At 52.4% G+C, this 17043-nt stretch overlaps 1 protein-coding gene across 1 annotated transcript in view; it reads left to right on the forward strand.

The window, feature by feature from the left end:
* PLEKHD1 (pleckstrin homology and coiled-coil domain containing D1) overlaps window positions 1–17043 on the forward strand; it is a 32665-nt gene that overhangs the window by 3779 nt on the left and 11843 nt on the right. Inside the window, exons 2-6 of the mRNA XM_019969119.2 lie at window positions 11843–11936; window positions 12259–12348; window positions 12567–12643; window positions 13484–13575; window positions 14789–14841. Coding sequence (XP_019824678.2) covers window positions 11843–11936; window positions 12259–12348; window positions 12567–12643; window positions 13484–13575; window positions 14789–14841 — 406 coding nt within the window. The remainder of the gene's footprint in view (window positions 1–11842; window positions 11937–12258; window positions 12349–12566; window positions 12644–13483; window positions 13576–14788; window positions 14842–17043) is intronic.

Raw genomic sequence — 17043 nt, forward strand, 5'->3', positions numbered from 1 at the left:
TCCCTAATCGCTCTCCACATCTCCCAAGGCTGGAGCCTCTGATGAGGAGGGCCCAGCTGACTCCTTCCTGCACCTGGGACATCTACACTCGTGTCCCCCCACCTCCCCCGGGTATAAGGTGACCGGTGGGCCCTGGGCATCAGCTGACTCCTGTGGAGCATCTGCAGGTCCTGCCTCAGGGAGCTGAGACTCATGGTGTCCACTAAGTGCCAGGGGAACCCTGGAGACGAGGGGGCCTCACTTCCCAAATCTCAGGCCACAACCTGCGCAGGTGTGGAAAGATGATCTGTGCAGCTGGTGTTCATCCCACCAAAGACTTGAGGAGACTTTCTTCCCACAGAGATTTGGGCCCGGGAGTTTCAGCCTTGGCTCTGAGCACCGCTTCCTGAAGGCGACACTGTGACACTGTCCCAGAGGGCTGGGGCGGGGAGAGCTGGCCCGTCCCCTCCACTCAGGCTCAGCCTCACTGCAGTGACACCAGGACTTGGTCTCGCTTCCTGGCTCAAATAGCCTTTCTCACGGCTGACTGGGAGGTGTCCCCCCAGCATGGCTGCAGCATTTCTGCCTGTTCTATCCCAGTCTGCAGGCCCCTCTTTTTTTTTTTATAATCAGCTTGCGCTTTCCCAACTTCTTTCAGAATGACTGTTTGGGTGGGCAGTGGCCAGGTGGCAGCTCAGGGTTCTCCCCAGATCCATCTAAGATGGTGGCATCAAAGTTGTTTTGAGTCCTTAGTTTAAGTATGATCTGGGTACAGTCTCCAGATCATAGCGTAGCTATAAGATGAAATGGCACCCATTATGTCAGGCTTCACTGGGGTCATGTGACGATTTGCCTGGCCTGAAGTTAAATGAGTTGCTTATGCAAATAAGACATACTTCTCCCTCCCCACCCCCAGGAGCTGTCATTAGAGGGTACTGATGGGTTGTCTGAAAACAAGGGCCAGAACTCAAGCGGAACACTTTCAGGCGATTCACCTGCCTTACGTCCAAGACTTGGAAATATAAAGCAGTTTCTTTTGAGAGCAGTTGTGGCCCTGGTGGCAAGTGAACCCAGGCTCAGAGGCAGGTGCCCTGAGTTCCAGTCCCAGCTCTGCAGGTGACCAGCTCTGTGACCCAGGCCAAGGCACAGCTGCCTCACATCTCACTGGCTGGCAGTGTCTCATCCGTCAAATGGAAATGGATCCAATTGTGACGTTTACACTCTGTTCCATGGTGATTGTAACGGTGCCTTAACTCCACCACAGGGAGGCCGGGGGCAGAAGGTGGGTTCCATGGTCCCCTCCTACTTCTCCCAGTGCCTCTGCATTACTGCCTGCTTGGCATAGTAAGCTTGTCTTTACTATGTTGTTCAAAGAATTCTGCTAACTTGTTTTTTATTTTTTAAAATTGGAGTATAATTCCCAGGTGGCTCAAGTGGTAAAGAACCTACCTGCCAAAGCAGGAGACGCAAGAGATGTGGTTTGATTCCTGGGTTGGGAAGATCCCCAGGAGGAGGAAATGGCAACCCACTCCAGTATTCTTGCCTGAAAAATCCCATGGACAGAGGAGCCCGGTGGGCTACAGTCCATGGGGTCACAAAGTCAGACATGACTGAGTGAGCATGCACACAATTGTTTTATGATGTTGTGTTAGTTTCTGCTGTACAACAATGTGAATCAGCTATAGGTATACATATATCCCCTCTGCTAACATTTTTTGGAGCCCCTTGGACTTGGTGATCTTTGCATAAACCCTCACTTGTCATCACCCATGTACTTCACAGGCAGGATTTTTTGCTGTCCTGCCATCTCAGACCGAGAGCCAGACAAGTAACAGAGGCCAGGGTGGGCATTCCCTGAGTGTACCAGGCTGCCCGGAATGAACAAAAAGGGATATGCACTGGGAGCTGTGTCATTTCTGCCACTTCTAAAAGGGACACTTCTGATAAGCCATCCTTCCCTGGCTCTGGGATTTACTTGACTCTGCACCCCACACCCCCTTTCTCAGTGCCCGAGGAGCTCAGGGCTGAGGAAGCCTGGGTGCTGCTCCTGTTCTGGATGTTGGTGTCCCCAGGAAGAAGAGGCCGCCAGGCTGGGTGTCCTGCCTTCCTGGAACAGGTAACCCATGGCCTTTCACACTTCCACAGGCCAGGGTTTCTGCTGATCCCCAGGGGCTCTAAGTTCTTGTTTCCTTGTCTGTGGATGAACTGGCTGCCCAGCGTAGGTGCTCCTTGTTGCATTAGCAGATGTGGACTCTGGCTCCTTCCTCAGTCTCCCCCCACATCCCCACCGCCACACTGATGCACCAGCCTCCACACAAGCTTTCTGGGGGCCTTGTAGACTGTGTGAAAGGAAAGTAAGTGTTTAACTCTTTGCGACCCCATGGACTGTAGCCCACCAGGCTCCTCTGTCCATGGGATTCTCCAGACAAGTATACTGGAGTGGGTTGCCATTTCCTGCTTCAGCGTGAAGAGAAGGTTTGTCAAAGAGCAGGGTGGAGAGGTATTTAAATCCCAGAGGTGCAAGCACCTGGTTGGGTCAGTTCCCTGGTTTCCTGAGCCTTCCAGATACTGCATCTCACTACCACCAGGGCTGGGATTGTTCGATGCTGTCTCTTGATCCTGTAGGGCCCAGGCTGTTGGATCTTCCCTGCATCCTCTCTCCTCTGCCCTCTTCCCTCACCCCACCTCCCTTCTGCCCTCCAGGATTCCCCCCACTCCAAGTTTCTCTCACTCTGTGATGCAACGCCCTTCCCAGCCCCTACACTCACACTTGGCTTTGCCCCTCCAAACCTTCGGAGCAGTGTAGATGGGCCTTGCTTTGCCAGGACCCATCCAACTTAGAAGGTACCTGTGGGTCTGCTGCTGCTACTGCTAAGTCGCTTCAGTCGTGTCCGACTCTGTGCGACCCCATAGACAGCAGCCTACCAGGCTCCCCTGTCCTTGGGATTCTCCAGGCAAGAACACTGGAGTGGGTTGCTATTTCCTTCTCCAATGCATGAAAGTGAAAAGTGAAAGTGAAGTTGCTCAGTCGTGTCCGACTCTAGCAACCCCATGGACTTCAGCCCACCAGGCTCCTCCGTCCATGGGATTTTCCAGGCAAAAGTACTGGAGGGGGTGCCATTGCCTTCTCTGACCTGTGGGTCTAAGTAGCCTTTTTTGCTTGCTTCCAGCTGGATCTACTGTGAGGCCCATGTTGACCATCACACTCTGCTTGAGCCCTTGTTGCCTTCAGGGCACTGAGGAGGGGAGTAAAGGTGGAAGCAAAGCTGAGGAAAACCTTCCTGGGCTCCCTGGTTCAGCTCGGACGGCACCTTGTCCGCCTTGCACCTCAGTTAGTGTCCTGGCCCTCGTGTCATCCCAGACTCTGCTCTCCCTCCCTTGTCTATTCAGCAAGCTCTGCTGACTTTTATCAGCAACAACCAAGAACTCTAATCTGCCCCTCTGCCCAGCTGTGGCACCCTCTGAGACACCTTCTCCATGTCTAAAACTGCAAGGTGACCTCACAAGGGCCCTTTTGAAGCCCACTGGCAGCTCCCGTCATCTGCCATAAGGGGCCCCACCTTCTCACAGGGACCACAAGCCCCACCCGTGTCTGGTCCCCACTGCTGTCTTTGACTTGAACTCACCTCTCACTCCCCTCCCCCACACCACTGCTCACCCCTCTGGCACTTAGCTGCCAGTGATACCTGGCGTGTTCTGATAGCCTTGAAACACAGTGTTCGTTGCATCTGCTGTGCCTTCTGTCTGAGATGCTTCTCCACTTCCCTCGTCCCCTAGACACTCCTATTCATCCTTCCAAACCCTGCTGAGTTGTCACCCCCTCTCGGAGAACATTCCGGGCTGGACACCCAAACGATTCATTCCTCACCCATCTGTCTTCCTGTTTCTCATACAAATTTACAAAGTGGCAGGGTACCCTGGTGCTTTACAATGTTCCCAGCTCCCCACTTGCCAGCTGTGTAACCTGGGGCATGCTACTTAACCTCTCTGTTCTCTGCTCATTTCATCTGGCTCATGTGAGGAGTGAATGGTTAACAACCATTCTGATGTTATTAAAACAGTGCCTGGCACAAAGGAGAAGCTGTAAAAGCATTGGCTGTGTTTTAAATTATTGATTTGTACAATCAGTGTTTGCCTGTAAGCTCCCTGAGGACAGGAAATCATCAAGCCCAGACTGTACCAGGAGATTCGCTCATGCTCTCTGACCTGAGCTGGCCAGGGGCTTGCAGTCACCTTGCAGAGAGAAGCTCTAAGAAGACAAATCACGATGCCAGGTCTGAAGCAGTAAGGAGAGCCAACAGTAGTGGTGAGAGGGGCTGGGCATCAGAGAACAGAGCAGCTGAGAACCTGAGCTTTGTCAGTGTGTTACCCAGCCAACTTTGCTTGCCAGCAAGCCAGATGCTGAGCCACCCAGCTTTGCAGCAGAGATAAGGTTTATTCACGAGGCAGCCAAGTGAGGAGTCCAGCCAAGTGAGGAGTCGGGAGAGTTAATCTCAAATCTGCCTCCCCAGAGGCAAGCAGCTTGGGGTATTTATGGTCTAAACAAGAAGGGAGTCTGAGGCATGGGGGGAGGTGACTGGAGGAAGGAGGTGAAGCAGTCTGTGTTCTGCACAGGCGCATCTGAGTTACATGCTTCTTTATGGAAGGCATGTGCAAATTCCAGGGAAGTCCGATATGGAGGGAACCTGGGCTGTGACGTCACCTGTGGGGCGAGCAGGTCTATTCTGTGCAGACTCTGATCAGATGTGTTGGGTCCTCCCAGTTTCACCCAGTTTGTTGTGTAACAAGCAGAGGGCTTTTAAACAAGCTCTTCCCTTATCTGGTGGTCTGTTAAGACAAGCTCAAGAATTTGCGTTAGTCACCAGTTTCTGTTACGGATTTTTCAGCCCATGGCTCATGCTTTCAGTCCTCCCCTATCTCTTGATTCAGTTCCTCAGCTTTGGCAGAAGAGGACCACATTCTGCTGATAAGGGTGGAAAGCCTTTGGAGAATTAGAGGAATGGAATTGTTTTGCGTTTGATTGCAAACATGGGACCATGTTTAGGATCTGGGTTTTTTTCCTCTTTTGAAGGCAGGCGCTTTAGTCTTTATGTTGAATAATCATCATATGAATTAGAGTTTGGGGCTTAAGGATACGTGGCAAAGAGCAAGTACAGGGTTTTACCAAGAAGGAGTATAAATCCTAGCCAGCTCACAGGAGAATGACAGTCTAGGGGACTTCCCTAGTCGTCCAGTGTTTAGGACTTTGCCTGCCACTGTAGGGGGTGAGGGTTCAAACCCTGGTTGGGGAGTTAGGTCCCACAAACCCTGGGGCCAAAACACCAAAACATGAAAAAACCAGAAGCAATATTGTAGCAAATAAAAGACTTTAAAAATGGTTCCATATCAAGAAAGAAAATCTTAAAAAAAAAAGACAGTTTAAGTAATCCCTCAGATATAGACCTAGTTCCTTACAGGATCCACGAGAAGATATTTCCTAAGAATCCAGGTTCTTCGGGTGACACTTGTTGGAGCCAAGTTGCATAATTTTTTCTCAGTAGGTTTTAACTTCCAACGTGGTGTTAGTATACACATAACATGAGCTACTGGCTGCCACACACGTGCTCCTTCTCTGCTGCAAACCTCGGCGTCTCAGCATTCGGCTTGCTGCACGTCGGGCTGACGAACCTGGTCTGGTAACAAGCCGGCAAACTGAATTCCCGGTCTGCCCCTTCCTAGCTGCTGAATCTCTCTGTGCCTCAGCTCCTTCACCAGTGAAGTGGAAATACAGCCCCAACTCTCAGAGTTGTCGTGAGAGATTAAATCAGATAATGTCAATAAAACACTTAGAAAAGTGAGCGTCTTGGTACCTGGTAAATTTTCCTTCATCTAGAGGTGAAATTCTTTAAGACCAGAGAGAAGACGCAGCCAGGGCAGACACAGACCCTTTACTCATGTACACGCTCTGGGCTTCACTGAAGCTTAGGACTAGACAGGGAGATCCCAGGGGCTAGGACTGGAGACCAAGCTTTGCCCAGGACTGAAGTTGGCCTGGGTAGAAGGGTGAGCTTTGGACAGGAGGGAGGGGCGGGTGCAGGAAAGGGCTGTGTATTTGGAGGACAGCGAGTTGGCCAGCTGGGCTGAAGCCAAGAGCTCTTGCCAATAGTTTTTTGAGCACAAATGGGAAAGGAGGTCAGGGGAGGCAGTGGCAGACACTGAACCTAATAATAATAAATATTAGTAGTAGTAATAAAAGTAAATGTTTAAGGAACATTTACCATGTGTCACACAATGTTCAAAGACTTTATGTGAACAACTCTTTTCGTTATCCCAACAACCCTAAGAGATATATGTACTATTAGTGTTTTCAAGTTCCCCTGGGGGACCAGAGCCCTAGAGAGATCAGAGGACTTGCCCTGGTCACACAGCTGGTAAGTGGCAGAGTTCTGATGCTTGTCTACCCCAGCCTTGAAACCTACTGCCTTTGGCCCATCTGTTTCCTGCCCAGGTGATGGCCCAAAGGCCAAAGCAGCTTCTGAGGCAGTGTGGTATGGGAGTAGGAACAGAGGCTGTTGTCTGTGTTTCCAGTCCCAGGTCTACCTCTACCCTGGCTATATGACCTTGCATGTGTAGCTTCATCTCTTAGCCTCAGTTTCCTCATCTGTAAAATGGGAACAAAAAGCCCTACCTTCCAGGATTATTACATGGATCAAATGCTGATACCTAGGGCTTCCCTGGTGGCTCAGACAGTAAAGAATCTGCCTGCAATGCCAGAGACCGGGTTCAATATCTGGGTCAGGAAGATCCCCTAGAGAAGGTAATGGCAACCCACTCCAGTATTCTTGCCTGGAGAATTCCATGGACAGTGGAGCCTGGTGGGCTACAGTCTATGGGGTCGCAGAGTCGGACACAATTGACCAACTAACACTTTCATTTTTTCTTTCACATCCAGCATGGAAAGCAGCACATGAGAACAGCTAAACAACCAGTGTCTATCTCCAGCCCTTATTCAGTGAGCCCAACTCGGCAGGACTCAGAAGGAGGCAGCCCCTGGCTTGTGGTCAGAATGAGAACCCCGGGAGTAAGGGGATGTTGGAGGAAGGGGCAGGAAGAGGAAGCATCCTTCTGTGCAGGGCACTCTGACCTTGGGCCCCCACCTGCTGCAGAGAAGCTGAGAGTCATCGGCTGGAGCAGCGGGCAGGCACTGAGACAGGGTTACAAGCAAAGCCAGCCCTTTGGGTCCTCGAAGTGACCTTGCCAGATGTACCCTTTGTTGGACGATCCTCCTCCTTGCCAGCCAGGGAGTCACCCTCCTCCTCCAGGTCCATGCCAGCTCCCTTCCCTTGATTCCCATCCCCACCCAAAGCAAACCAAGAGCAGCTGCAGCCAGACCAAGGCTTGGCATGCATGGCACGTGACCCTTCATGACCCCTGTAGCCATGGGAGCCCCTAGCTCTGCTGAAGTCTGGAACAAAGCATGCCCTGGACATCCGTCTTCCCCTGCCTCTCAGCGGGCACAGAGAGGAGGGCCGTGACATCCTATGTGGCAGACGGGTGTGGAGGACTTTTCATGCCTTCATCCCCTGGGTCCTTTCCTGTCCCTCCTGTGGCCCCAGCCCCGAAGGGATCCCATGCATGACCCCCTAGCCCTCCAGCAACGGTCTGTCCTCAGCCCAGCGGCTGGACTGAGCCTTCTGCCATGCAAATTGGATTGCATCGCTCCCCTCAGAACCCTCCAGTGCCTGTCCCTCCTACTCAGAGGAAAAATCAGCCTCTATCAACTAGCAGTCTGATTTTCAGCAGGTCATGTCACCTTTCTGCTTCATTTCTGCCCATAGAAAATGTAGACACCTGCCTCATAGGATAATAAAAGTGTTAGTCGCTCAGTCATTAACAACTCTTTGCAACCCCGTGGACTGTAGCCTGCCAGGCTCCTCTGTCCACAGAAATCTCCAGGCAAGAATACTGGAGTGGGTTGCCGTTTCCTCCTCCAAGGGATCTTCTCCACCCAAGGACTGAACCCAAGTCTCCCGCATTTCTGGCAGATTCTTTACTGTCTGAGCCACCAGGGAAGCCCTTATTGGATAATGCTGCTGCTACTGCTAAGTCGCTTCAGTTGTGTCCGACTCTGTGCGACCCCATAGACACTGGAGTGGGTTGCCATTTCCTTCACCAATGCATGAAAGTGAAAAGTGAAAGTGAAGTCGCTCAGTTGTGTCCGACTCTTCGAGATCCCATGGGCTGCAGCCTACCAAGGCTCCTCAGTCCACGGAATTTTCCAGGCAAGACTACTGGAGTGGGGTGTCATTGCCTTCTCCAATTGTCGGATAATAGTGAGTGTTAAATGTATTAACAGAGGTAACTACTTGCAATAACATATTGCTTGGGGTAAGTGCTAAATAAACGTTAGCTTTATCATTAATGCTATTATAGTAGCCAACAGGGCCTTACACAATCTGCTTTCTACCTGGTTCCTTCTGCTGCAGCCACATTGCAGTTCCTTCCAGAACCAGGCACACTTCCCATTCCAGGGCCTTTGCACCTACGGCTCCTCTGCCTGGAACACTTACCTTTCCACAGATAATGCCTTCAGGCTCTCCTTGACCACTTTGTTTAATATCAAAACCTCGCCCACCCACCCCTCACCCCATCAATTCCCCTGGTTTATTTTCCTCTATAGCATTTATCAACATCTGGTACTTTGCAAGTCTTTCTTTCTAACTTAGTTACTGTCTGCCTCCCCACTACACACACTCAAGTATAAGCTCTATGGGAACAGGGATTTGTGTCTCTCTTGTCCACATCTCTGTCCCCGACACTCAGAACATTGCCTGGCACAGGTGGGAGTGCAGCGATTATTTATTGAACCAATGAACGTTTCTTCAGAGCAGCCCCAGGAGACAGGTACTCGAAGCCTCATTTTGTAGAGGAGCTTTGAAGGGAAGACCCTGCAAGGCTGGGAGCCTGCTGGAGGCTGTGGCTTGAGGGATATGGATTGTTTGCCTCCAGAGCCCTGTTCTCTCCCTGCCCGTGTGTCTAGTGACCATCTGTCTGCCACCCTCACCGAATCCCCGGCACAGTGCTTTGCTCTGAGTGAGGAGTCTCTAGAAGTGTCACAAAGGCAAGGAAGTATTTATCTTGGTCAGCTCAGGCAAATACCGTAGCTTGAATAAACAATCTGTTACACTGTTAAACCCTTCTGCTCAACAACAGAAATTTATTTTCCTAGGAGGCTGAAAGTCTGAGATCAGGTGCTGACGTAAGCAGGTTCTTTCTGGGAAGGACTCTCTTCCTGGCTTGTCGATGGCTGCCTTCTCACTGTGTTCTAAAGGGGCCAAGTGGGAGAGCAAATGCTTCATCTTAATAGGATCGGATTGTGGCCCCACTTCTTGACCTCATGTAACCTTAACTACTATCTAAAGACTACTTCCAGGGACTGCCTTGGTAGTCCTGTGGTTAAGAGCCCACCTTCCAATGCAGGGGCTGCAGATTTGATCCCTGGTTGGGATGCGAGAGCTAGGATCCCACATGCCTTGGGACCAAAAAACCAAAACATAAAACAGAAGCAATATTGTAGCAAATTCAATAGAAACTTTAAAAATGGTCCACATCAAAGAAAAATCTAAAAAAAAAAAAAAAAGACCCTGTCTCCAGATACGGTCACATTGGAGGTTAGGGCTTCAACTTATAAATCTAGGGGAATACAGTTCATTCCATAGCAGTATTTCAGTAACCACTGAAAGGGGAGGAGAAGGGTCCCTAAGAGGCGGTCCTGTGTCCCCTGCCTCCCATTTTCCTGTGGGTGACAGGACTGTGGAGATGTGCCACTCAGTCCAGTCCTGGCTCTTCTTCAAATTGGCAGAGTGATGAGCACAGTCTCATCTGATCCTCACAATAACCAGATGAGGTCCATGTTATCACTCCCATTCTACAAGTGAATAAACTGAGGCTCAGAGAGGCAAGCTTACTTGGTCTAGCCCCTCCCCCTTCCCCCCCGACCCCAGGCTGAGAAATGACAGGTCTGTGTTCTTATCTACTCTATAAATTTCCTTTGAAACTGTCAGGGGACATCTCACTTGTCCCACAGGGCCGAAGGACCATGACAGGTCCTCCAGATAAGAGTGAGCACCCAGGGTGCGGCAGTGGTGCTAAGTGCCAAGTGCACAGCAGGTCAGCACGTACAGGAGCTGGTCTGGTCACCAGAGGGTGGGCATTCCTGGGAAAACTGTGCGGTCTCTTTCTCAGGATCGTGCAAGACAGAGTGAGGCGGGAGGCAGCGAGCTTAGTGTTCGTGGGGCCAAGGGGCTAAAGGGCAGAAGTGGCAGGAAGGCTGAGAAAATGGGCAGGGGTCAGGTGCTGGGGGGCCCAGAACGTGCCTGCTGTTCTGCAGACAGTGGTATTCGTGTGTTCTTCCTCCACTGGAGGGTGGGGTTGGCGGCAGGGTGAATCGGCTTTAGCAGGAAGTCACCTCTGAGGTCCACAGCTGTCCTCAGTGTCTGGGTGGGCCGAGAGGGTCCATGCAAATAAAGAGCATGGGTGGGGTGGGGTGCACAGCAAAGGACAGAGCTGAGCTCCTTTCCTGGGGGAGGTGAGACAGCAGCTGTCGGCAATCACAACGACCCTCCCACTGTAGCTGTGGCCTCGGGAGCGTCCCCATGGCTGGTGGCACCTTCAGAGATTCACCAGCCCCTTTTCGAGTCCCTCCCAAGAGGGTGGGTCCAACCAGGGGTGTGCCAGTGAATGTTTAACCACTTGCTCTCTTGGGGGTGGGGTAGGGTGGAGCCCTTGATGTTTTGTAGCATTTGATGATTTCCATGGTGTAAATATTCCCACTCTGACTGATATCAGCTACCGGTGTGATGTCACTGAACTCAGAGCAGGGGAAAGTCATGCTGTTGGCCGTCATGAGCCCATCTGAGCGGTGTTTCTAGCTCCCCCTAGTCCCATGGCTCCAACAGCAGCATTAGCAGCTGCCCCAGGAGGATGGAGCTATCACTCTGGGCTCTCAGGTCCAGCTGGATCTTCTCCTGGTGTCTTATCTAGTCATCAGTCCTGTGAGAGTCCCCTGGGTGGATGCAAGAGCTCCGCCTGTGGGCATCAAAGTCAGAAAGCACCAAGGGCCTAGAGATCCCAAAGTGAAAGTGTTCGTCACTCAGTCCTGTCTGACTCTTTGCGACCCCGTGGACTGTAGCCCGCCAGGCTCCTCTGTCCATGGGATTCTCCAGGTGAGAATACTGGAGTGGGTAGCCATTCCATTCCCCAGGAGATTTTCCTGACCCCAGGGATCGAACCCACATCTCCTGCATTGGAGGTGGATTCCTTACTGTCTGAGCCACCAGGAAGCCCTAAGTTAGCCCCAGGGCCCAGAAAGGAGGCCTTGGAACATCCAAGACCAAAGGCAATGCAGGTGTCACATGTAGGCTGCAGGCCTGGCCTCACCAGCCTGGTACCCACATGCCATTTGATTGCCAGTCTTCAAGACCACTTGTCAAAAGACCCACTTTGGAACTGTGGGTCCTCCAGCCCTTCTCCTGCCCCTCCTGGGGTAGACTCACAGGGCTGAAGGTACCTGAGGGGAAGGACCACAGATACCCCCCTGTGCCAAAGGGGGCGGCTCGGCGGCTGGAGGAGCCAGCTGTGGAGGCTGCCTGTGGGCCTCCCACTTCCGCTCGTCCACTGGCGTGAGGGTGGGCTGCCTGTTGGTGGGGGGCTGGCCAGCTGAGGACTTTGCCTGGATGTGGCACGTGAGTTGGCAAAGATGAGTCTGCACAGTGTCCTCGTGGGCTCCCCACGTGAGCACAGATGCCCCAAGGGTGCTCTTGTCATCCCGAGAAACCTCACCCCTTCCCTCCTGTTTGCCCCTCCTCCCCACCACCCACTATAGGTTTTGCATCATCAAAGAGAGCTTCCTTCTTTACTACTCTGAGAGCGAAAAAAAGAGCTTTGAAACCAATAAATACTTCAATATCCATCCCAAGGTGAGGGGCCTCTCCCCAGGGCACAGTTGGGAGGTCCCAGTGGGAACAACAGGGGACGGTATCCTCTGAGGGGAGGGTGCTCTCCGGTGTCTTGCTCAGGTCCCACAGAGAGTCTTTGTCGTGGGGCAGAGGGCGGGGGCGGCGCACAAGCCACCCTGGCCCCCTCCCAGGCTGTGTCCCTCCTGTGTCCCTCTGGGAGAGTTCTGGTCTGCTTCTAGCCTCAAGCCTTTAGCAACACCTGGATATTGGCTGAGGCTCCCAGAGGCCTTTGGTGACCTGGGCTGGGTGGGGAATGGGGGCCACTGTCCTGGTTCTTTCTCAGGGTGTCATCCCTCTGGGCGGCTGCCTGGTGGAGGCCAAGGAAGAGCCCAGCATGCCCTACGCCATGAAAATCTCCCACCAGGATTTCCACGTGAGTAAGGCTCTCCGCTTGGCCTGGGCTCCGCAGAAACAGAGCAGATTCCCTGGGACCCCAGGCTCCCTGGGGGCATCCCCTCCAGTGGGCTTGCCTGAGAAGAGTGTCAGTGACTTGGGGACATGGGTGAGAGCATGGAGCAGGCCTGCAGAGGCCGAGTGGTGGCTCCTGGAGTGGCTCCTCTCAGGCACACCTGTGTCGTCTCTTCCTCGCAGGGGACCATCTTGCTGGCCGCCGAGTCGGAGTTTGAGCAGACCCAGTGGCTGGAGATGCTGCAGGAGTCTGGGAAGGTGTAAGTGCACCTGGGCAGGAAGGGGCGGCAGCCTGACGGTCTGGAAGGGGAAAGAGTGTGGGCTAAGCCAACCCTGACCTCCCTGCCTCTCGACTGGGATCCTGGTGGGCATGGAGACACCCTGGGAGAGGGCAGGGTGGGGAGCACAGGGCTGGGGGGAGCTGGTTTGTGTGGAGAGTGGAGATGGACCAGATTTAGAGAATCTTTGGGAAGTCTTCTAAATAAGATTCGAGCAAAGTGAGCTTTGCTTGTTTAGAGTCACAGGTGGCATACGTAGACACCATTTGTCTCCTACTCTTGGGAGCAAATCCAGTGTCACTATTGAGAAGTTGGCAGCCTCCTGACACCCATCCCATCTCCCCAGGCCCTAAGTTATCCTAGCACAGACCAGTGGTTTGCCCAGGTACAGAAACCTCCAGCCCAACACAGCCCATTTGCACACAGACCCCTGTCTCAGCCCCTGCCTATTTGTGGTGGGCTGTGCTTTTGGTTCCACAGATGATTCTGAGTGGTGCCCTGGGCCAGGCCTTGTGGCAGGTGGTGGGCGTTCAGCGGTCTAGAAAGCAGCCCAGGAAGCAATCTCTTTCCTGCTCCCAAAGTGCTATTGGCCCAGCCTCTGGTGGCCCACTTTGCAGGCTGGGCCAGCCTCCGGGGACTGTAGTGGATCGATGCTGGTGGCTCGCCCAGAGTCACGGAGCCCAGGGTGGGTGCGGCTGGGATTCTGGGGAGAAAGGATGACGAGGACACACTCTGCACGTTCTCTTTCTCCTCCAGCCTTCTGTTTTAACAGTTGTGTGTGTCTTCCTCTTCTCTCCTGTTCCATCTGCCCTCCCTCCCCAGGACTTGGAAGAATGCCCAGCTGGGAGAAGCCATGATCAAGAGCCTGGAGGCCCAGGGGCTGCAGTTGGCCAAGGAGAAGCAGGAGTATTTAGGTTGGCTGAGGGATGGGCTGCAAACAGGCTCTCTGGTGATAGCATTTCAGGGCCAGGGGCTGCAGCCCAAGGTTTGGCGCAGGACTGAGGGAGCGTGTCTTGGGTAGGGGTTTAGCAGGCTCCAAGGAGCCGGAGACCAGCCCAGAGCCTGGGGGGCTATATGGCATGATACGAGTCCTCTGGGTTGGCATGACAGGAGGCAGGAGAGCCTAGTGGTTAGGAGCCTGAGCTCTGGACCCAGCTTTGTCATTTATCCATCAGCTGTGTGGATCTTTAGGCAGCTCATCTTAAGCCTCAGTTTCCTCACCCTTAAACTGGAGACAAAATTAGCCCCCAACTTTTAGAGGTGGTGGAAATGCCTAGAAACACCTGTGTCTGGTGTGCAGCAAGGGCCCCACAAATGGAGAGGATGTTGCCCCCAGACCCCAGTTCTCACCCCCAACCCTCTTTAAGGTTCTAGGCCCATGTGCCCCTGATTGGCTAGTGGTTGTTGTCCAATTGTTAAGTTGGGTCTGACGCTTTGAGACCTCATGGGCAGCAGCATGCCATGGACTGCAGCACGCCAGTCTTCCCTGTACTTGATTGTCTCCTGGAGTTTGCTCAAACTCATGTCCATTGAGTAGGTGATGCCACGCAACCATCTCATCCTCTGTTGCCCCCTTCTCTTCCTACCCTCAATTCTTCCCAGCATCAGGGTCTTTTCCAATGAGATTAGCTGGTAGGCATGCTCTGTTTGAGAAAGAAGACAGTAAGTCTGGGAGGTTGGTCCTTTGCCTGCGACCCTCTCCCTTACTGCCTCCTTAAACATGTGGGGACCAGAGCACTGACTCCCCTCTGCCTGCTCTAGACACCCTCTGCTCCCAGGACCTGCCTTACTTCACTAGACATCAGTGCAAAGGTTAACAGCACAATGGGGGTGCAGAGACGCACTTGAGCTTCAAAGATGAGATGTCATTTTCTTGTGAATGTGCAATGTGGGGTCATTGCCAGGAGAGGAGAGTAGCAGATCAGGCCAGCACAGAGTTTGCAGCCCCAGGAGCTGGCCCCTCCTGGCCCCTCAGTGGCCAACCCCGGCTGGCCTTGGGGCCAGCAGTGCCACCCTCATCCTTGGAAGGAGCTGGGGGCAATGGAGGCGTGACCCCTGAGGCAGTGACCCCTCAGGACTGGATCTGCAGTGAGCATCTTGTGAGAGTGTGTATGCTTGCTTTGGCAGACAAACTGATGGAGGAGACTGAAGAACTCTGCCTTCAGAGGGAGCAGAGAGAGGTAGGGGCACGTTGAGGCCACTCCCCACCGCCTCCCGCTCTGTGGGCCCTTTCACAGCCGCTGTGCGCTGACCCATGTTCCTAGCATTAGGGAAGGGTGTAGGGGAGACAGGTTCCTAGACAACCTGCTGGGAAATCAGATGGGCAGAGCAGGGAAGCCGCTGAGATGACAGTGCTTGGGACTTGCTGTTGCTTTTTGACAAGAAGTGTGTTTCTCCTTACCAGTCCCCAGGGAGGAAAGTCAAAAGAGTAGGTGTTCACTTTCTAAAGAAAGAGCCATTCAGAAATTTTATAAGCTGTGTCAGGAGGCAACGAGCTTCTTGTCACTACTGATATTCACAGGAGGATGAGGTGGCCTTTTTCATCCAGAGGGACTTCTGGCCCCATAAAGGTGACTGGGTTGGAAGATATCAGAGGTTCCTTCATCCTCTAAATGTTAACAGACAAGTTTTAAGGAGGCCAAGCATTGGCCGGAGGCAGCCTGTGGGGTGAAGGAGACCCTTGCCTCGTTTGAAGATCAGGGCTGCTGAAGTCCACACTATTTGGGATCTCCATGAAACCCTGGGCCTTGCCTGTTCTGAGGAGCCATGAAGGGCAGGGTAGGGTAGTGGTTATCAGTGCTGACTTGGAGCCAGGCTGCCTGTGTCTGGATTGGACCTTCACTGCTTCTGACTGTGTGACCTTGGGCAAGTTACTCCACCTCTCTGAACATTAATAGCCTTATGTGAAAAATGGGGATAATAATAGAAGCCATCTTATCAGGTATGTTTTGAGGATTAAGTGAGATGTGATATATAAAGTGCTTAGCACAGAGTACGTGCTTAATGAACATATGTGTTTGTTAGTATTACAATCGTTAACTGTGAGTCCATCCTACAATTGAACTGCCTGAGGTCCAAGCCGCAGAGTGGCATGCCCCAGCACACCCACAGAAGGAGGGCCCGATTTAGTCCATTTCTCTTTGCCTGGTTCCTGTTGCTTATCTCTCCCAGGCAAGTTCAGGGCTGGGCTCAGTGCCTGCTTCTCTGACTTGATTCTCACAAACCTCTCGCCCTTCCCAACCACCCTCCCTGGGCTTGGGAACAGACTTGACAGTCAAGAAGCATATCACAGGGAAAAAAAAAAAGAAGCAGCCTCACGGCGCTGTTGCACCCTGAATACTGATGGGGCCTTTCAGAGTACCTGAACTAGGATGGGCGCTCGATAATGCTGTGGAATGACTTAATATTTTTAATTCTTATAATTTTACATTGCATCTTGATTTTTAACCAGTAGGACAGTCCACCCTCATTTTTCTTCTTCCAAAATGTTATCAGATATTCTCACCCATTTTTTTCTTCCAGCTGGACTTCAGTGTCATTTTGTTAATTACAAAAACCCAACCAACCAAACAAACAGAGAAGGAAATCTGAGGATTTTTATTAGGATCGCATGGATTTGAGGATTGGCGTGGTGACAGCATTGAGCCTTCTCCCCCCAGCTACATGTGGCCCCTAGGATCAGGCTCTCAAATGGGTCCCTCCTGTATTAGAGTGTGGGCATTTTCTTTTGACTGTTCTGTACATTTTGAGAAGTGAGACGGGGTAGATTGTCAGCAACTTAAAGGCAGGTAATTTAGGAAGCCAGGGGATGGGATGGAGTGACAGATACAGCCACTGGCAGGGGGAGACAGACTTATCCATCAGAGAGGCTAAATCTGGGGCAGCAGTCAGCCCGAGGAAAATTTAGACACTCTATCTAGGTCTTTAGCCAGGAAATGAGGCCAGCAGAGACCCACTGCTCACAGGCCTCGCTTAAAGCCCTAGCACGCTGAAGGAGGGAGGCCGGCCAGCTGTGAATTTCCTGGGTTTTAGGTACAAAATGTGAGTGAGACTCACTAGAGTCCAGCTGGTGCCCCGGTGAAGGCTGCCCCGGGCTGGCAGGAGGGAGAGGAGGGTGTTCAAGTTCACATTTCTGGGGCAGCTGTGTGCTCTAGATGGAGAATAGAACTCCCTGAGTCATGCTGTCCAGGGTTTCCCTCCCTTGCCTTGTTCATCTATATTATGGATCCACCTGCCCCCGTATCCTTTCCCGTCTGCATCCAGGTCACAGAGATGCTCTGGGAATGCCTTGCTTGGGCCACTTAGAAAGGCATGTGGTACCCTGGCCCAGTGATAAGTTGAAGATTCTCTGATCTTTAAGAGGTAGTTTGGCTTCAGAGGAG

The sequence above is a fragment of the Bos indicus genome, chromosome 10 (assembly GCF_029378745.1).
Source record: "Bos indicus isolate NIAB-ARS_2022 breed Sahiwal x Tharparkar chromosome 10, NIAB-ARS_B.indTharparkar_mat_pri_1.0, whole genome shotgun sequence".
NCBI lineage: Eukaryota > Metazoa > Chordata > Mammalia > Artiodactyla > Bovidae > Bos > Bos indicus.